General features: G+C 39.8%; 1 protein-coding gene and 1 long non-coding RNA gene across 5 annotated transcripts in view; one reads left to right on the forward strand and one right to left on the reverse strand.

Annotated features, from left to right (window-relative positions):
* BTK (Bruton tyrosine kinase) overlaps positions 1–21,694 on the forward strand; it is a 32,043-nt gene that overhangs the window by 2,927 nt on the left and 7,422 nt on the right. The window contains exons 2-14 of one of the 4 annotated variants that reach the window (XM_077889200.1): positions 3–81; positions 633–697; positions 6,304–6,474; positions 7,000–7,098; positions 10,277–10,345; positions 11,930–12,011; positions 17,673–17,801; positions 18,101–18,168; positions 19,150–19,337; positions 19,766–19,828; positions 20,260–20,314; positions 20,592–20,671; positions 20,874–21,001. In XM_077889200.1, coding sequence (XP_077745326.1) covers positions 6,334–6,474; positions 7,000–7,098; positions 10,277–10,345; positions 11,930–12,011; positions 17,673–17,801; positions 18,101–18,168; positions 19,150–19,337; positions 19,766–19,828; positions 20,260–20,314; positions 20,592–20,671; positions 20,874–21,001 — 1,102 coding nt within the window. In that variant the 5' untranslated portion in view covers positions 3–81; positions 633–697; positions 6,304–6,333. Of the gene's footprint in view, positions 1–2; positions 82–632; positions 698–3,441; positions 3,958–6,303; positions 6,475–6,999; positions 7,099–10,276; positions 10,346–11,929; positions 12,012–17,672; positions 17,802–18,100; positions 18,169–19,149; positions 19,338–19,765; positions 19,829–20,259; positions 20,315–20,591; positions 20,672–20,873; positions 21,002–21,694 lie in introns of those variants that run through there. The other 3 variants (XM_077889199.1, XM_077889197.1, XM_077889198.1) reach the window with 3 other exon arrangements.
* On the reverse strand, positions 9,399–21,662 carry LOC144308551 (uncharacterized). Its single transcript, XR_013375003.1, has 3 exons — positions 19,310–21,662; positions 17,590–17,772; positions 9,399–12,627 (listed from the first exon to the last, which is right to left on the reverse strand). It is a non-coding gene; the product is annotated as an uncharacterized LOC144308551 (long non-coding RNA).

Raw genomic sequence — 21,694 nt, forward strand, 5'->3', positions numbered from 1 at the left:
AGGATCTCAAATATAAGAAAAATGCAGAGAAGAGATGGGAGGTAATATGCCTGAATATCAATGCCTTTGGATAATGAGCTTGTAAGTGATGTTTTCTTTTTAATATTCTTGTACTTGAAACATTTTTTATAATGAACATGTATTGTTTTGATATCAAAAGAGAGAATACATAAAATGTATGAGCCAGGGAAAACAAAAACTAAACTGAAAAAGAAGTCCATTCAAGTCCAGAGTGAAAGATGTACACCCCAGTAGTCACCCTCAGAGCAGAGGGACAGTGCTGAAAGTATTACCACCAGTCTAATGCTGAGTGCAACTTCGTATTAGCTATCTGGCTCTCACGTAAAATGTTAACATGAAAGGCTGAAGAAGAACCAGAAACCTGAGACCTCTTACAGAGGACTGCAGCAGATTAAAATTTTCCTGATTAACACCCAGCCAGAAAACTGATTTTGGCTGGAGGGCTTCACCACAAATTTGGTCACCTATAGCACTGACTGTGAAACTTATCAAATAATTAGGTTTCACTGGGGCCTGAATAGGGCTTCTTGGGAACTCAGAAGGAGTATTTAGGTTTCTTTGTTGCTATGGTTATATTCTAAAGAAGACTTCTCCTCTGGTTCCATGCCCAGGGAAGTCTCACTGAAAATCTCAATCAGAACCTAAGAGATGCTTCTGAGGACTGAGGAGATTTTTGGTAAGCTAAATATAGACAATCATACCCTATTCTAATTTCAGACAGTTGATAATTCTACCAGATTTCATAGTAAAATATCAGGAAGACAGGACTGACATGGGGAACAAGGGATAACAGAGACCACATAGGCCCACAAATAAGCCAGACCTGAGTTTGTCACTGAGTAACTGAGCATTCATTCTGAGAGTGGAAAACTATGACCTTGCGCACAAGGATGTGCATGGCGGCATTGTTTATAACTGAAAACAAGCAATCTAAACATCTAGCAATAGGAGAATGGATAAATCAAATGTGATGTATTCATCATATAGAATATTTTATGCTGGGATGTCTGGGTGGCTCAGCGGTTGAGCGCCTGCCTTTGGCTCAGGGCGTGATCCCCAAGACCTGGGTTCAAGTCCCACATTGGGCTTCCAGCATGGAGCCTGCTTCTCCCTCTGCCTGTGTATCTGCCTCTCTCTCTCTCTCTCTCATAAATAAATAAAATCTTTTTTAAAAATAATACTTTGTGCATATAAAATAAATTAAAATATATGAACTAGAGCTTTAACCAAGATAAAACATTATACTGAGAGGGGTACCTGGGTGGCTCAGTCAGGTGAGCATTCAAACTTGTGATTGCGGCTCAGGTCATGATCTCATGGGTGGTGAGATCAAGCCCCATGTGGGGCTCCACGCTCAGCAGGGAGTTGGCTTGGGATTCTCTCTCCCTCTCCTTCTGCCCCTCCGCCCACAGTGCTTGAGTACTCTTTCTCTCTCTCTAAAATAAATAAATAAATCTCTTTTTTATAAGTGTTTTGAAAGATTTTATTAAATAAATAAATCTTTACAAAATTTATACTGAGAAGAAAAGCAAGTTGCTGAAGAATATGTACCCTGTAAAACATGCAAACCAATACTAAATACCTTTCATGGATACTTACATATGCAGTAACAATATAAAAACATGCCTAGGAATGATTAACACGAAATTCAAGATATAGTTAACTTCTGAGGAAGGAGGGGATTGATTGCAGAGGAGTATACAAGGAAGTTTTGACTCTATGGTTAGTATTTTATTTCTGAAAAATGCCGGAAGCAATTATGGCACTATGTTAGAATTTTATAGAGCTAAGTGGTGAGTACCTGAGTGTAGTGTTAGTCTCTGTACTATTTGCCACACTTCATAATATAAAACAAAGTACATTTGATCAAAAATTTACATTCACACTATGCAATAACAACCCTAGGGACAAAGAGTTGGCAGGTGTTCCACATAAATCTCATATTTTTATCGAATCAACAATGAAAAAAAGTCCTGAAAAGAAAACAGCAAGTAACACCAGTTAGGATCTCTTTCCGAAAGACTGAAAGGAAAATGTAAGAAAATCTGGTAGGGATAAGAAGAGTCCACATATGGGAAAAAGTACAGTTGACAGTTAACAGGGATAAATCATCCTTTTTCGCTTGGAGGATTATTGCAGAGGAAAATGCTCCAGGATCCTGTACTCTCTCTTATCCCCTGAATTTACCATCATTTCCTCTTTTGTCAAATGTTCCTAGAAGATGCAGAGGATTCTGTCTCTACTGCTCTTTGATGGTAGCCATGGGGGATGACAGGTGGTGAGATGGATAGCATCAAAACTTATTGAAAGCAAAAAAAAAAAAAAATCTCTCTAGGAGGCAATGAGGTAGGTATCACAGAAATAGCAAGGGCTGCGGAGTTATGGATGAGGTTGGGCAGATCACACAACTTCCATGAATCTCACTTTCCTCACCTCTTTGTTGTAAGAAATAAATGAAATACTGAGTATAAAATGCTTGATGGGTAGACTGCACTGAGAAAAACAAGAATTTCCTTCCATTCCCCTCAGAAGAACAGGGAATAGACAGACTTTTTTGGTACTTAAGTAATGCTTTAAATGAGAAATAGAGAATGATGTTTCTTGGATATTCTGGCTAAGTAGCTATTTGAACTATGACTGACTGGTTATTTCTAAATAGCATTTCCTGGACTCTTCCCAATCATAGGCAGGCTGTGTAGTCTTCTGAATTTTGCTCTGGTGTTTATCTTACCTTGAGCAGTGATAGGACCAAAGGTGATTTAGTTTACCAATCCTACAGGTGTTTTTCGTATCAATTCCTTGGCATAGCGCAGTTTTTAAGATGGCTGAACTCTTATTAACAAGCATCCTCTTTATGAATTCTGCTGCTCCATAGGAAGCTGGGAGGCTGCAAAAGGTGGCCACATGAAAATCCTTGCATTTGTAGTTTAAAAAGAGAACATTATAATGCTGGAATTCTGTATCTTTAAAAAGATTTTATTCATTTATTCATGAGAGACACACACAGAGAGGCAGAGACATAGGCAGAAGGAGAAGCAGGCTCCCTATGGGGACCCTGATGTGGGACTTGATCCCAGGACCCTGGGATCACGACCTGAGCCAAAGGCAGATGCTCAACCACTGAGCCACCCACGTGCCCCTGGAATTCTGTATTTTAAATGAAGAACCTGTGTCTTTCTATTATTTTTCCTCCTCTTTCTTTATGTGAACATCAGTGTGTGAATGTGTGTGTGTGTTAACATTCATGTCACTTCCGGTTTCCACCCCCACCCCCACCCTCTGAGTGAAGTGGGGGGTCAGCCACATGGTGCATCTTTTGTGGTCAAATTAACTGTCAGCTGCTGAAATAGTTAGAAGAAAATTTAGAAGCTACCATAAAGAAGTTGCAACTGCCCTCTAATGCAGTGTCCATCACACACCAACCTTCAGGAAAAATGCACCTCCTTTCACATTATTGGTGGATGAATCAGTGATGACTAAGGAAGAACGACCACATTTTCAGGCTGTGTGTGTCTGGACTGGTTCACAAGGAATAAGGGGAAAGCAGTCAAAGAAGGGGCAACCAGACCTTGGAAATCCTGGGAATTCTTCAACTCCATGATCTAGTGGTAGAGGCCATTTCACCCTTTTGCTGAGAGGGGTGATGGCTAGTGAGAGGCTTACTTACTTCCTCATACTTAGACCAGCACTAAACCATAACCCAACAGACACTTGAAAGAGAGGAAGGCTTCCTCTTGTACAAACTGGATTTGTTCTAAAAGAGAAAAAGAAAGAAAAAAGAAAAGAAAAAAGAAAATAAAAATAAAAGAGAAAAAGAGCAGAGGCAGTTTCCAGAAGGACCTATCTTATAGGAAGTAAGAGCAGAGGCCAAGACTGAAGCGGATGCTGGGTCAGAGCAGGGAATGCATCCATCAAGAGCTTGCAACAAAACTAAAGGTAAAATCATGGGTATGCTTTACTCAGCTAAAAGAAGCAAAACTGGATGTAGTTTGTTAGGATGCTTCTGATCCAATTTACTGGACATGCTACTTATTTTCATTAAGGCTTTATTTTATCTTGTGCAAGTTGAGTCTTTCTGATTGTGAAGAGCTATTTAATTGGAATTCACAGTGAAAAAAATGTGATCTCATTACAAGTATCTTGATGAGTTGACTGTTCTTGAGAATATAATATTACTTGGTTACCACTATTTCTGAATAAATGAATAATTTTAATGTTGACAGAAATCTCTGTGGGGTTTGAGCATTAGAAAGTACTCTGGTTGTAAAGTCTTATCAGTTTGTCACTCCTGTAGAGACCATTTAAACCAGGTAGTCAGGGAACCTGTGTGACCAGGTGTGGGGAAAAAGTTTGCTCCTTGTCTAATTTTTCTCAAAAGATCATTTATAAACCATTGAATTAATCCACCACCAGAAGACAGTAGCATCGACATGGTGAATAAGTGGCAAAGTGATTATTTTGAACATCCCTGGTGTTCCTTTAACCTATTTTTAATGTCTCCCCAGTATGATAATAGAACCTTCTACACCACAGGAAAGAGCAAAATAACGGTGCGGATAGCCTCAGACTTTGATAAAAACTGCTCCCTTGTTTCCTTGGTGTGAGCAATAATCTGTGTTTGGCAGGTAGAAAAAAAATGCTGACATTATTTATTCTGCATAGACAGATAAAGGATAAGGAGTTTAGTTATAAAAAATGTCATCCCTCCTTAAGAAAAAAACCCCACGCAGCCGGGGTGGCTCAGCTGTTTAGCGCCGCCTTCAGCCCAGGGCGCGATCCTGGAGATGGGATCAGGATCGAATCCCACATCCGGCTCCCTGCATGGAGCCTGCTTCTCCCCCTGCCTGTGTCTCTGCCTCTCTCTCTTTCTCTCTCTCTCTCTCTCTCTTTCTCTCTGTCTTTCATGAATAAATGAGTAAAATCTTTAAAAAAGAAAAGAACCCCACTTATAACAAAATTTGAGGGAAGCTGGTGATCTGTTTCAGTACTTATTTTGTACTGATTAAGTGCCCCATTTTGTGATAGTATTTATATTTTCACTTAATCTTTCTAAGGAAGGTTTGGAATTATGCATAGACTTTAAATGAATATGCAATTGTGTGTAAACAGTAAGTGAATAACTAATATGAAGCATGTTTTGTATGAATGAAAAAAACCAATGGTGATTTCTTTTGTAACTTTCTTTGCATTTTTGCACTTCAGCTACCTAAACTGAATCTTTCCTAGAGTATTCTAAGTTTGGAGAGAGTAAACAAATTACTTTTCGTAAATAACCAGAGATGGCACCCATAAGAGTAGACAGTTGCATCACTTTGGTAAGACAGTGTCTAAAAGAACCAATCTAAGAAAAGGAGGGGGAGGGCAGCCCGGGTGGCTCAGCGGTTTAGCGCCGCCTTCAGCCCAGGGTGTGATCCTAGAGACCGGGGATCGAGTTCCAGGTCGGGCTCCCTGCATGGAGCCTGCTTCTCTCTCTCCCTCTGCCTGTGTCTGTTGTTCTCTCTGTGTGTCTCTCATGAATAAATAAATAAAGTCTTTAAAAATATAAAAAGGAGGGGGAAACACAAACCAAAACACGCACACACAAAAAAACTAAAACACACACACACACAAACCAGAGACAAAACAAAAGGAACTCCCTCCCCCAAAATTATTTTTCAATTTTAGAACAAAGCTTCTACCCTTTGTAGCTGAGCTAGTGGTTGATGGGCAAAATCAGTTGGGCAGCAGTTAGTATATGTCCATACCTGCAGGTGCAGCCTCCATATCCTTATTATATGCCTTGTTTACAGACCCCAGTGGGACAATGTTTGAAAAAATTGCATTCACTGTCTAGGAAACTGGGAACTGAAAGTCCAATATCTGCCTCAGTGAAGTTTTGGCACCTGCATTATCCCTTCTGGGGATATCAGTGTCAACAGCTGCACAGAGACTGTTGCTGTTCACAGATTCTGCACGTATCACAAAAGGGTGGTTAGTATAAAGTGGCCTCTAGACATTACTAAGCACACAGGTACATGTCATTTGACATTCAGAGCATTCCATTGCCTTATACAAAAACCCAGTGTATGTGAGCTCATGCCGAATCTGTCCTTCCAATTCACCATTACACCTGAAAACTGACAGAGACGGAAGCTATGGAAGGAGGATGTCAAGGCAGGAAGAAGGCTCTTTATTAGCTTTGCATGATTCTGTTCCATTTGAAACTAGGTGGTCAGGTTGAGAGGGAACCAGGAGGGATAAGGAATAATGTGCTGGGTCCTCAAGAACTTTCATTATCAACAGCACACAAGTGAGCTCCAGAAAGAAGAAGCTATGGCTGCAGTGATACTGGAGAGCATCTTTCTGAAGCGATCTCAACAGAAAAAGAAAACATCACCTTTAAACTTCAAGAAGCGCCTCTTTCTCTTAACTATGCACAAACTTTCCTACTATGAGTATGACTTTGAACGTGGGGTAAGTTTTTCTGCTGTGAAACCTGAATATCAAGGACTTAGCCTTAGATCTTCCTTGAGGACTAGATATTTTTGGTTGGAGGAGGGAGGTGGTAGGGATCGAGGTATATTTCAAACTCAGAAAAATGTTTCTTAGCCTAGAACTAACTACAGCCATGTTGGCACAAAAAATTCAAAGGTGCTAAGAAGCCATGGGGGCAATCTTACCAAGGAATCTTGCAACTGATCATTCATTAAGTGCTGTTGAGAATGAAATCCACGTCTTGAAAATTATTCTTCATTTTTTATGGTAAAGGCACACACAGTCATCCACTCTTCTATAGTATTTGCCCTCTGATAGTCAAAAAAGTTTAGATTAATAGATCTGGAAGTTTTGTTGTATTTTTTTTTTCAAAATGACAGGTTCTGATGAATAGAACGTGGGTGTCACCTCACTATGTTGAATGATTAGATAACAAAATCTAATCATCTGGTTGCTTAATCATTCCTAATCTTTCTCCATTTTGTTCCTCATTCTCTTTCTCAGAGAAGAGGCAGTAAGAAGGGTTCAATAGATGTTGAGAAGATCACCTGCGTTGAAACAGTGGTTCCTGAAAAAAATCCTCCCCCTGAAAGACAGATTCCAGTAAGTAGAGACCATTGTCAGAGCAGGAATGGGGTGGTTAAGAAACTTGGAACACTTCAACTCTCTATAAATAAACTGGTGATGCAATGTGGTAGAGTTCCCTTACAAAATTATTCACTCTGGAACATATGGGTTATACTGAATCTCAGCATTTTCCCCCCAGATGCAGAACTCACTTAACCTTGGAAAATTCTAACACCAATTTTACGATGATTTTTTTAAAGGAATCTCTACAACCCATGTGGGGCTCAACCTCACAACACTGAGATGAAGAGTTGCATGCTCCACTAACTGAGCCCCCCAAGAGCCCCAATATATGAAATTTTCAAACTCATCAGAGATGATTGGTTTTATTCTCTGAGATACCAGGATCAGATTTATGGGCTTGAGTTAGTCTGAAAGCCAGAATTCTAGGTCTCTGAGTCATGAGATTCTTTAACAACTCACTGTTTATTCTCCTTTGATTTCCCAGAGCCTTTCCAAGGCATAATGGCTATAGATTTCTAAGTCGAGTTTTTAAAAAATGTCATTTATTATTTTTCCTAATTACAAGAGTAATGTGTAATTATTTTAGAAACTCTAGAAAATACAACAAAGCACAATAAGGAAAATAAAATCTTGCATGATCCCATTATCCAGCTAAAATAACTATTGTATGTTGGTGTACAGACTTACAGATGTTTTTCTCCACTAGCAACACATACATTCATACTAAGAGTATATTATATATTTATTTTTGTAAAGTTTATTTACTCAAGGGGCACCTGGGTGGCTCAGTTGGTTAAGCATCTAACTCTTGGTTTCAGCTCCGCTCATGATCTCGTGGATCCTGAGATCCAGCCCTGTGTATGGCTTCCCTTGCAGCAGGGAGTTGGCTTGAAGAATCTCTCCCTCTACCCCTCCTCCCACTCGCATTCTCTTTCTCTCTGAAATAAATAAATCTTTTTAAAAAGTTTATTAAAGTAATCTCTCTCTACACCCAATTTAGGGCTCAAACTCAGGACTCTCAGATCGAGTCACATGTTCTTTAGACTGAGTGTGCCAGACATCCCTATGGTATATATTTAAAACATAGAATCATACTACACATCTTGCTTTGTAATCTACTTTCTCAATTTAACGATATATGGAAACTTTCCCCATGACAATAGATACTCTTTAATAACGTGATTTTAATAACGTGATTTATATTGCAATTTGTTTAACCAATCTCCTATTACTACACATCTGTTTCCAACTTGATATTATAAACATGTTGAGAATATCCTTGCATACATCTTTATGTACTTTTCCTATTCTTTTTCTTATAATAACTTCCTAGAAGTAAAATATTATTCTTCTCTTTACTAGATCTGCACAATTTGGTTATGTTTATCTTTTTATTCTATTTTATTTTATAGGAGTATAATTTAAATTTCATACACTCCTATAAGCTATGTATGAGAGTATCTCTATTTCTCTACATTCTTTCCAATATCAGATATTTTAAATGCTTGTTAATTTGACAGCCAAGAAAAGTGGTATTTCATTGCTGACTTATTTTTCAATTTTTTGTTGCCCATGAGGTTGAACGTTTATATGTCTTACAGTTCTATTTTTCTATTTGTGAACTGCCTGTTCATTTTTTTGCCCATCTTTCCATTAGAATGTTTACCCTATTTCTAGTACTTTTTAAGAGATCTTGATATATTAAAAGTACTAATCCTTTAACTGTAATATATGTTGAAAATATTTTTCCCAGTTTTTATCTTTGAATTTTATTTATGATGTTTTTTACTTGTTCATTGTTACCATTCTGGGTTTTAAAATTTATGTCATCAAATTAATTCATCTTTTCTTAATGATTCTAACCTTTAGCATTATATTGGGAAGTCTTGTCTCCCATAAGATTATATACACGGTCAGTTTTTTTTCTCTGTCCGTTCATAGTTCCATTTTTATATTAAACTTTTGAATCCATTCAGAATTTACTTTGGCTTATGCTGTGAAATAGCCACCTAACTGCCCCACATACACACACACACACACCAAAACTAGTGGTTAAATATTTGTCCCAGCACCATTGATTGAGTAACCTCCCTTTCCTCAATGGTTTGAAATGGCTGAGGTTTTTTTTTAACATGTATGTTCTGAATCCTATGTATGTATCCTATGATATGTATGCCTACTGGATTAAAGGAAACAATCCACAATAATTAATATTATCTGTGCAGGAAAATCTTCTGGAGCGATTGCAAAGGACTCCTAGTACCTAAGGAAATCCAAAAAAGAACAATGCATCAACCAATAACTATGCTTTAAGTTTTTATTTTAATTCTAGTTTTTTAACATGCAGTATTATATTAGTTTCAGGTGTACAATATAGTAATTCAACAGTTCCATACATCACCTGTGGTCATCAAAAGTGTGCTCCTTAATTTCCATCACCTATTTAACCCAACACCCCCCCCCCACACACACACACACACACACGCATCCCCTCTGGTAACATTCAGATTGTTCCCCATACTTAAAAACCTGTTTCTTGCTTTGACTTTCTCATTTTTTTCCTTTGCTTGTTTGTTTTGTTTCTTAAATTCCACATATGAGTGAAATCACATGGCATTTGTCTTTCTCTGTCTTATTTCATTTAGCATCATACTCTAGCTCCATCCATGTCATTGCAAATGGCAAGATTTCATTCTTTTTAATGAGTGAATAACATTCCATTGTGTATGTGTGTATATATATATATATATATAAAACATATCTTTTTTAAATTTTTTAAAATTTTTATTTATTTGTGATAGTCACACACAGAGAGAGAGAGAGAGGCAGAGACACAGGCAGAGGGAGAAGCAGGCTCCATGCACCGGGAGCCCGACATGGGATTCGATCCCGGGTCCCCAGGATCGCGCCCTGGGCCAAACCGCTGCGCCACCCAGGGATCCCCTAACATATCTTCTTTATCCATTCATTAATTGATGGACACTTTGGCTACTTCCATATCTCGGCTATTTTAAGTAATGCTGCTATAAATATCAGGGTGCACATATCCCTTCAAACTAGTGTTTTTGTATTCTTTGGGTAAATGTCCAGTAGTGAGATTCCTGGGTTGTATGGTAGCTCTGTTTTTAACTTTTTGAGGGACTTCCACACTGTTTTCCACAGTGGGATATGCTTTCATCTTTCATTGCAGAGAAGGGGTGAAGAGTCCAGTGAAATGGAGCAGATTTCAATCATTGAAAGGTTCCCTTACCCCTTCCAGGTAAGGTATTTTCTCTCACCAGCTCTCAAAGGTACCTGTAATGTAATAATTAGGGATAGGTTGCAGGACACAGTGAAGAATACTAGGTCCCAGTGAACAGAATTCGAGGAAAACAAGGAAGCTGAAGTGAAAAATGAGACTGACATGGGCTAAGAGTGTTTGCTTTTCTATTTTCCCAATTTAACATAGTACCTTTTAGTCCTTTCACCTCAAAGAGAATCCATAATGGCAGTAATTCTATTATGGTGTGTTTTGTCCTTGGTAACTGCATTGAGAATGATCCTCTGTTTGTTGAGTGAGCATTTCACTTCCTTCTGGTTCTGCCTATCTGTATAATGGTGGTCATGTGGGTTGAAAAGACAGAAAAAGGGGAGGGAAAGAGTAGTATTAGGAAGTTCTGTATGGGGAAGACTTATTAGACTTATACATAAACCTAAATTATATTCTAGTCTGAAACAACTGAAGAGCCACATAGACATCTGTTTCATAGATCCATTGTAATCCATGAAGGAGAGCAAGAGCTTCAGATTCAATCTTCAATTTGGCTTGCTTGTGTCCCAAAAACTCTGTAGGTCACATGTTGTGAATATAGCAGTCTCTGCAAACAGTGAAAGCCAGAAAAGGAAGTGGAAAGTCTCAGGGGAGGGGGCTTTCTGTCATGGATTTATGAGCACAGCAAGACTAACAAGCAAAAAGAAAGATGTGTGAGGATCTTGTTTATGTCCCTGACTGTATCATAGTTTACAAAACCTGTGAAATAGGAGTGTTTTAGACATAGTTTTTATTATTGTTGTCTTTCAACTAGATGATGTTGTTTGGCTGGGCTAGTGGATGATACTAAATAGCAAGTAATTCAAATTAATTTACATTTGATTTCAGAATCCACTATGTGATGTCTATTACATCTGTGAGGTTTGGAACATGTTTCATGCACCTCCAGAACACTTAACACAACAATGCCTCGTACATTTGAAGTTGTTAAAAAATATTGTTTGATTTGATGACAATGCTTAATATGTACTTTACTCTTTTTGAAGTAAATATATACTTTACCCTTTTGTGGTTCCTAACTTGGTTTATTTTGGCAAGGGGAGGCCACTAGGCAGTAGGAGAAAAATTGGCCATGAGTTAAAATTTTGCTTCATATTATCCAAGTGAACAATCCATATGTAACAATCAAGACTTGAGTTACACAAATAATTACTTCATTTTCTCTTCTATACAAACTCAAGGTTTAATCAGATCATAAAATATACTTTGTTGAATAAACACAAATCCAAGTCTCCATCAAGGCTGGGGGAAATATTATGAACTAAGTTGACACACAAATTGAAACACAAGTCAAGAGGATGGAGGACTATTTAAAAAGCTAAGAGCTTCTAAGTCTTACAACCCTGGATATGAATTGTTCAGGAATTTTTCAGATAGTTTACATGACCTCAGCTCCAAGGCTGGCTGAAGACTACCTTTCTTTGTTTCCCACTATGAATATACAGATTTGTAGCTTAACATTAGTTCCTTCAAAGACATTTTTCTTTTTTTTCTGAATCCTAACTGCTGAAGTCTGTGTGTCCATTGCTTCAGGTTGTATATGATGAAGGGCCTCTTTATGTCTTCTCCCCAACTGAAGAACTGAGGAAGCGTTGGATTCACCAGCTTAAAAACGGTGAGAATTATTTGGAAAATAAACTAGTTTCCAAAGAAAGAAGAAAGGAAGAGGGGAAGGAAGAAAAAGAGAGAGAGAAGTGAGGAAAGAGAGAGATGGAGACAGAAAAGGAAAAAGAAGAATAGATGGAAGGAGTGAGGTGAGAGAAAGAAAAAGAAGAGGTGAAAGGGAAGGAAGGAAAGAGAGGAGGGAGGAGGCAAGAAGGACGACAGGGTGGAAGGATGATAGATTGCATTTTTTCCAATATTACTGATACAATGGAGTTTAATATTCCATTATATGAATAAAAGATAATGTGCTAAACTAAGAGTTTCAACCCAGTTCCACCACTATCTCTCTAGTGCAATTCTGTAATTGCAGACACCTCTATTTTCCTATCTATAAAAGAGTCCCACCCTTTACATCAATTACAAGGGTGGTGTGGTGTGGAATTCAATAGTTATTGCAATATTTCAAATCCTAAGCATAAAATATCTAATTCCAAAAATTAGATGATCATGAGAGCTCTTGAAGTCAGAGTAGAGAAGCTTCTTCCAAGTTCTCTTCTACCACTCACAAGCTGGGTGACTTCTGGCAAGTAGGCCAACAAGCTTCTTCTGAGGCTCAGTTTCTTCTTCTGAAATAGAAATAATAATGATGCCTGCCATACCTACCTGCAGCGTTGTCCTAATGATCAAATGAGGTAATGTATGTGAGAGCACATAGAAAACTGTCAAACACTATACAGGAAAGAGCACTGTACATCTCTTCATTACGGGAAAATATTTTCTAAGGAACTATTTCATGTTCCTTGTTTTGTGAGGACTTAAACTTGAACATAGTTTCGGCATTTGACAAAGACCATACAATGCATTCAGATAAACTTGACTCTAGAGGTTTGCAGCACAGGATGCATGCAGACGTATTTGTGTGTATATATAGCCACATGTCAAGTGACTGAGAGATTAACTGGTTGAGTTGACATCAGGAAAGGCTGCCTAGAGAAACAGGAAGGATGGCAGACTGATAACAGCATGGTTGGGTTATTGCATGACAGCCCTTTGTCTTAACATTTAGATTCTGATATATGGTGGCTCACTGTACCACCCTTATTCACTCCCTTGAGTACAGGTCTGATTGGCCAAAATAAAACCGAATCTCTCAAGCTGAAAGAGGAGAGGAGAAAGGAAAAAATGGGTCATTTATTGAATTCTTGCTATGTGCCAGACACTGAGCTAGATACCTTATATTTATTATCTCACTTAATTCTTGCAGCAACCTTGGCTTAAAAACAACAATGGTAATAGCTAACACTTAGTGAGCACTTATGATGTTCTAGGCTCTGTGCCAAGTGTTTCAAATGTACTAGCTTTTAATCCTCATGAGAAGCTTATGAAGTATGTATCATTCCCCTGTTTACAAATGGGGGAACTGAAGTTCAAAGAGGTTTAGTAACCTACTCCTGGGCACACTGAGAGGTGAAGTCTGGATTTTTACCATATCCCTATGTCTCTATGACTCCAGAGCCTAAGCTTATTAATAGTTTCATGCTGCTTTGTTCTCAAGTCCAGAAATTACACCTATAGTTGGCTGCAAGATACTCTAGAGTAAGGACACGTTGAGATTGCAAACTGATGATATCTTATACCACAAAGTCCAGTTCTTGGCATGTTTTGAGGTAAGAGGCCTGCTTTACCCTAGGGGTGCAAAATAAGCACACAGAGGGCATATATATTTGCACTTTCTTGGTTCCATCCACAATGCCTCACACAGCACCTTGCACGCAGAGAGGGACCAATAGTTGTGTTAACAGATTTTTCTGTTGAGTGTAAACAGCCACCACTAACTTGGGCTCCATGTTGATAGACAGCTAGGATTTAGTGTGGAAACAGGGGAAGGTGGGATGTACTGAGGGAGAACCAGAAAAGACAAAACATGAGACATATGCAAGTTAGTAACTCCTTTACACTTACAGTACTAATTTCAAAACCAATCATAGATTAGCCTAACAAATACTTATTGAGTGCCCACTGTATTCAAGGTATGAGCAATGACAAAGGATAAGAATATCCAGCTTATAAACTTGGTTGACTGACTCAAATCAAATATAATGCTGATTATGCACAACTGCTAAAGTTCATTAGGCAAGTAAAATTACAACAGTAAAAATAAAGCCAAAACAAATAGAAAACACCACCACTTCAATTGAGTTATTAGTGTGGATAGGTAGTGTAGGTAAGGTGCAATTTTGCCTTCTCTTCGCTTGCACTTTACTGAAGGCATTTCATTTCCAGTTGTTACAGACCGGGGTATATATCTTGTTGAACCTGCTTGGGCTGACAACATGAGCCAAAAGGGAAGCACCTTGCAACAAATACCACAGTTGTCAGGAGATTTAGGTGCAAGTCCTAACAATACCAGAACAGCCCCAAGTGCTGGCAAGGCCAACTGTGAGATAATCTAGAAGGCATAAAATCCTACTCCAGGGATAAGTTATCCCACTGTAGATAAAATGCACCAACTGAAAATCATTAACATGCAAAGGGGATTTCATTAGAATACTGGCTACCTCAGCAGGGCTATTGGTTATGAAAGTACATGAAGGAGCTTTCTCTGGTGCTGGACCTAAGTGGTAAATGGTTGTAGACAAATTGGCTAGTTGTATGTCTTAGGTTGCATACTTGATTGTATATAAATTATACTTCAATTTAAAAGTAGTGCTTCAGGTACCCATGTCCAGCTGCCATCTTTTTTTCAGTGGTATTTTCCATGCAGAGGTTGTATCCCTGAGGACTTTGCCATGGGCTCTCTTCTTCCGTTTCCTTGAATATGGCAGTGGTCACTTTAATGTTATAGCACCACAGATATGTGTCTACATTTACTCTAGAACCTTTGTTTGGTCAAGCTCAATAGATCCTCTCTTAATTGCAACTTCAAAAAGAAGCAAAAGGCCTGACCTCACCAAAAATGAAAGAAAGAGTGGATTGGCAAAACTCTAATGACCGATATAGGAAGGAATAATTCATGCATACCTGAAACAGAATTTTAGACATTATCCTGATAAATATGAATATGAGAAAGCAGCCCATCAAGTACTTGGAGAATGTGCACCAACCATTAGTGTTTCCCAGATAGGATTGGCCCTGTGCATTGGTGAAGTAGTCTTTCCTGGCCCTCCTCTTTGGACACTGTCTTAGTTAGCTCAGGCGTAATAAAAAAAAAAAAAAAAACCATAGACCAAGTGGCTTAAACAACAAATGTTGATTTATCACAGTTCTGGAAGCTGGGGAGTCCCAGATTAATGTGCCAGTGAATTTGATTCCTGGCAAGAACTATCTGCCTGGCTTGCAGAATGGCCACTTTCTATGTTCTCCTATGGCAGAGAGAGAAAATCTCTCTCAAGTCTCTTCCTATAAGGGCATAATGAGGACTCTGCTCATAATGAGGACTCTGCTCTTATGACCTGATCACCTCCCTTAGTCTCCATCTCCTAATACCATTACATTGAGGGGCTTCGTCATATGAATTTCAGGGGGACACAAACAAACATTTAGTCTCTTATGGAGTGTCTCTTCTGGAGACACTCTGCTTTCACAATTTGCTCCTAGGTAGCTGGAAATGCCAGTTCTGGATTGGCTAACAAAAGAAAGGTGTCATCTTCAAGGGACCTCTTAAGTACCAAGCAGTATTCAGGGATGTAGGGTGAGCTCTTAATGATCTACTGGAGGTACAGAGGCAGAAAGTATTATGTGCGCTCATTAGCATAGCTTTGTTTATCAGAGCAGCCAGGTGTTGGTTAAGAATTCTTGGCAGGTCTACCAGTGTCTAGGCCTGTACCAAAGGATCTACAAATCCCTGGGTGAAGAGTAATGGTGGGGGGAGGGAGGGCAAGGAGTGGAGGTAGTGAGAGCAATCAGTCCTGGCTGATATCTGGAATGTTGTTCAGAATTGCCAGTGCCAGATAATAAAAAAAGACAGAGTTATGGTTGGTTTTATTATTGTTTTAAAAATCTCTATAGACAAAGGTACCTGGATGGCTCAGTTGGTTAAGCATCTGTGCTCCCTGCTCAGTGGGGAGCCTGCTTCTCCCTCTCCCTCTACCCCTTCCCCACTCATGCTCTCTTTCTCTCAAATAAATAAAATCTTTAAAATAAAAAATTCTCTACTGACACTGCAGCCCCTTGGAGCTTGCACTTCCATCTGAATAGCTCCCACCACCCTACCACCCTGTACTTGGTATGATGGTGAAGGGGAGTGCTGAGAAAGTAAGGGGTGAGGGTGGGCAGGGGACAGTGGTTAGAAGTCTTCAAATCCATGTTTAGAAACACATCATAATAGCACTTAAAAAAAAGTGCTTTTGTTCATTAGCCTGTAAAATGCACTTGGCCACCAGAAGCTTCTAGGCTTCCCCCAAAGTCTTAAGTGAATAGAGTATGACTAACAAGCTCTTAAGGACTTGAGCTGGTCTCTATAGAGGAACGCTTTGCCTTGTTTTTATCTTTTTTTTATCTTTTAAAAAAGTGATGTGGGCTTCCTCTTAGCAGTAACACTGACATGTGTAAGTCCTCAAATGTGCATATTATTTTTTTATTTTAATTTTTTTGACGGGGGGGGTGGTTAGGGAGGGGAAGTGAGAGAGAGAGAGTAAGAGCGAGACAGTGCATTGGGGGGAAGGGGCAGAGGGAGAGGGAGAAGCAGACTCCCCACTGAGCAGGGCACCAGCTGCCCAGGGCCCGATTCCAGGAACCTAAGATTGTGACTTAAGCCGAAGGCAGATGCTTAACTAACTGAGCCACCCAGGCATCCCTCAAATGTGTATATTCTTAGATCAGCCGAGGTCTTTTTGCCCCAATGCTAGCTGTTGTCAATTATTTCAGTTGTCTTTGCTTCTCTGTTATCTGACAACATGATCCCAAAATGACTTGTCTAATTTACTTCATGTTAAGATTCTTGAGATGCCACAGTATTAAAAACAGTAATACCAATTCCTCCTATCTGCAAACCACTCTATTCTTTGCAAAGTACTTTGGCTTCTGGGAGGTCTTTTGAGCTTCATGACTCTGTGAAGGAAATGGAACTGTTTTTATTTCCCACAACGAGCTCACCCACTTCAGTGGCCCTAGGAAAACTGGATCTATATTTATTCTAGGAGAAGAGTCACCTCATTTGCTCCTGAGCTCCATTCTATTGACTGTTCTATGAATACAGGAAGCCTGATGCAGACATTTTCACTAAAGCAAATATCTCTAAAAGATCACTCAGGTAGCTGAGACATTGATATGCTGAGAACTGGAGTGAGAGTTTAGCTTGGGCACATCGCTTCCTGTATCTGGAAAAGAATACCATAATCAATACCTTGCCTTACAAGAAGATTGAAATGGTTACTGGGAAAACAAATAACATATGTTTTTTTGCTCTTGGGCTCTGGAAACATCAGATATTCTTATCTTGGTGGTCAGGAGATAGTCATCATGACAGACCACTGAAGAGAACTTCACAAGAAATTTCCAGGACCAGGGATGTCAGCTAATTGGTTCTGTCATCTGCTTTCCTTCAGGGTAGGTGAGGAAGGGGCAGTTGTTTGAAGCTCATCACTAACCTTAGTCAAAGAGGAAAACATGCAAATGGTGAATTCTTCAGAATGTCAGATGTGATCTCCTTCTCTCTTTTCTCCTGTTACAGTAATCCGGTATAACAGTGATCTGGTACAGAAATACCACCCTTGCTTCTGGATCGATGGGCAGTATCTCTGCTGCTCTCAGACAGCCAAAAATGCGATGGGCTGCCAAATTTTGGAAAACAGGAATGGAAGTAAGAGATCTGATCAATATAATTTCTCCCTCTTTTGACTATCCATCACTCTTGAAAGGGTTTATCAAACCCAGGTTTGTACATTTCGCCACTGCACAAAGGGGTCTGGGGAAGGGGATAAGTCAGGGCCAAAATCCCACTGGTGCTCTGCTCTCCAAGCCACGTGACCTGGCACAAGGCTATATCCCCTCAGACTTTTAATGTTCCTAAAGGCACAAAAGCTAAGTCCCTGATCAAATCTGTCCCTGGGCCCCTTCCTAAAATGCATCCTATGTCAACACTAGTTTCTTATTTTGCAGGTTTGAAACCTGGGAGTTCTCACAGAAAGACAAAAAAGCCTCTTCCTCCCACGCCTGAGGAAGACCAGGTATACAGGGAAATTGGTGCTGCTACTGCTTAAATAGAAACTTACACGGGTGCCTAGCTGGCTCAGTCAGTAGAGCGTTCAACTCTTAATCTTGGGGTTTTGAGTTTGAGCCCCATGTTGGGCATAAAGATTAATTTAAAAATACAATTTAAATTAAAAAAGAAAGAAACTTATAGTCACACCCTGAAAACACACCAGTCTCCGAATTCCAACAGGACTTGGCAGTGTCAATTGGTGTTCTTGTGGAGATATGGGACCTGTCCTTAAGTAGGACAAATCTTGCCACTCTTCAGTGGTAAGAGAGAGGGCTATTAGGAAGTTCTTGGCAACAATTTAATCCAATCACTTGTTTAAAATAAAACAAAGCCTGATTTTTTAAAAATGAAAAATATTTTCAAACATAAAGTTGTAAGAATTTAACAATAAACATCCATATACCCAATACTTGATTCTACCATTAATCTATTATTTTAAAAGTTGATTTTTTGGTTACTTTTCGAATTATAAAAAGTCCTTTCTCATATTTTGTAAGTAAGCAGGGCAGGAGTTATTATGCCCATTTTATAAACAAGGAAACCAAGATTCAGAGCCACTTAATAGACTAATGCACTGGTTTAGTGTCAAGATTTCTTAACCATGACTATTCATGGTTCTTGCCCAGGAAGCTTTAAAAATACTGATGCCAAAAAAAAAAAAAAAAAAATACTGATGCCTGGGTCCTGTCCCCTGAGATTTTGACATAATTGGGGTAGGAAACTGCCTGGGATTGTTAACCGCTCCCTAGATGATTCTGATGTGCACTCCAGGCCGAGAGCCCAGCATAGGTACTTGAAAATCCTTGTTGAATGAATGCTGAATAAACCTTTTATTATGCCTGATTTAGGTTAGACTGGTGTCTCTAGTAAGGCAGAGAGTTGAGGGAGAAGTGGAGAGTGCTTGATATCTAGCCAAACAGCCCTACTTTTCTCTCCAACTACACAGATCTTGAAAAAGCCACTGCCCCCTGAGCCAACAGCAGCGCCTGCCTCTACAAGTGAGCTGAAAAAGGTTGTAGCCCTTTATGATTACATGCCAATGAATGCAAATGATCTACAGCTGCGAAAGGGAGAGGAGTATTTTATCCTGGAGGAGAGCAACTTACCCTGGTGGAGAGCACGGGATAAAAATGGGTGAGTCCACTCCAGGTCTTCTACAACTCTGTGCCCGTCCACTCCACACAGGTGCAAAATCTTGCAGCATAATTCCCCTACTCGGTATCCCAATCAGAAATTGTCCTTCCCACACCAAAGGGAATATACTGTTCCAGCAAGTACTTCCCAGAGTACAGCGCTACTTATGGCCACACCTCTGAGCCTGTAGAGTCTGGCCCATATGTTGTCATGCACACCTGACATATGTGTCAGTGCCACATGTGCAAAGCTACACACTTCACTGGCCTAGCCATGCATCAGTGACATGATTCTCTTTGATGGAGGGGTGTGGTTTATAGACCTCCATTTGAGATTGGTTGTGAGCCCAGAGATATGGGCATATGAATCTGTCTCCCCACTGAAGGATAGGAAGTGCTGGATGATCTACCACATTGTCTCCTCTACAGGCAGGAAGGCTACATCCCTAGTAACTATGTCACCGAAGCAGAAGACTCCATAGAAATGTATGAGTGAGTATTCTTATGTTTCCAGCACACAGTCTTGCCAGAAGAACCAAAGATAGTGTATACATTTTTATATTTTCAACAAATTTATTTCAAGGTACTTATTAAAGTCAGTGCCAACTGGGTCAAATGATGCCACCACCCTTAGTGGCTCTGTCTTACTCTCACCCCCAAACACCCTTTGCTTATGAGAGCTACAGAGGTCACCATGCCCCACCCCCACTCCAACCCAGAAGAACCACTCAAAGAAAAGGATTTGACAACTTGATAGGAAACATTTGAAAGGGTGAAAATGCCAATCTTTTGTCACTGTCCTTTCTCCCTAATCATGAAAATGGATTGTCCTTGAGTGCTCTATCTCTGATCCCATCCCCGGACACCTCTGCCACCTGCTAACACCACAGCCGAAGAGCCACTGAAGCATTCTCCCTTTACAGGTGGTATTCCAAACACATGACTCGAAGTCAAGCTGAGCAACTGCTGAAGCAAGAGGTAAGTGTGTGACCACAGGCAAATGGCATTCTCCTTGCACAACAAGTGAGGGCTTGCTGTTCTCTGTCACCTCAAAGCAAGGCAGTGTCAAGACTATCATTTTATGGAGGGGGATATCAATTGCACTTTTCACTATCAAAAACAATGAGGCTGCAGTTCAAACATGGAACTTGGCAGTAAGATTAGGGCTTCACTTTTTCTCTCAAGTTTGGGCAGGTGGAATGCAGATGTGAGTGCCACTTCCTCCTTCAAGTCAGCTTCTTTTTCATTGTTTCAGGGGAAAGAAGGAGGTTTCATTGTCAGAGACTCCAGCAAAGCTGGAAAATATACTGTGTCTGTGTTTGCTAAATCTACAGGGTAAGTGTTACTGTTTCAAGGCCCTGGGGACAAAGGACAGAGGTGCTTTAATGGTGTGCCTCTCCTAGTACCCCCAATAGCTTCTTAATGGTGTATCCCTCCTACTACCTCTGTCCCTTAAACTCAAAATTCATTTCACTTTACTTCTTGGGTCCTGCTGACCCTTGTTTCCAAGTTGCTGACTCAGCATCCACTTCTTCAGGGACCCTCAAGGGGTGATACGCCATTATGTTGTGTGTTCCACACCTCAGAGCCAGTATTACCTGGCAGAGAAGCACCTTTTCAGCACCATTCCTGAGCTCATTAACTACCATCAGCATAACTCTGCAGGTGAGTATCAGGGGTACCAGAGAAGAAGGATGTGACAAAAACCAGGAGAAGCAATTCGGGACAAGGTGGTGAGAAGAAAAAGCCTCACAGGGTAGTGCAAATTTGGTGAAAGAAAACCCCTATGATGCCAGGTAGAGATCAAGTAAAGAGGCAGTCAAAGGCAGACTCTCAGCCAGTAGGGAGTGACTTCTTATTTGATGACTGATGCTCAGTGCTAAGGAAAGACAGAAGATGCTGGTAAATTAACAAATCAGTGAGTATTCATTGAGTTCCTATCATATACTCAGCAATTTTGTTGGTACTGGAGATCACAGTAAAATTATTAGTCAAGGTCCTTGCCCTCAAAGAACATACAGGTTAGAAAACACCAGAAGACAGTTTCTAAGTAGGGTAGACATTTAAAAAACTGGAGATTGGTGAGGGCATGAATGCATGGGATAAGCTTCACTGAGAAGACTTGCTGCTATCTGCTACCTCCATGCAAGGCAGTGTTGAGGCCATCATTTTATAGGGTCCCAATTACACTTTTCAGTATTAAAAGCAGCAGTAGGATGTGAGCTAAGCCTGGGCTGGGAGGTGGGGATATATTTAGTTGGGGAGTGTATTTCCATTAGTATTTTCTCTTTTTTTCTTCTGAAAATTCTTTGGTGAGAAGAGAAGCTTCCTGAAAAATTTGGGTTCGTGGAGATCTTC

This window comes from Canis aureus, chromosome X, assembly GCF_053574225.1.
Source record: "Canis aureus isolate CA01 chromosome X, VMU_Caureus_v.1.0, whole genome shotgun sequence".
Lineage (NCBI taxonomy): Eukaryota > Metazoa > Chordata > Mammalia > Carnivora > Canidae > Canis > Canis aureus.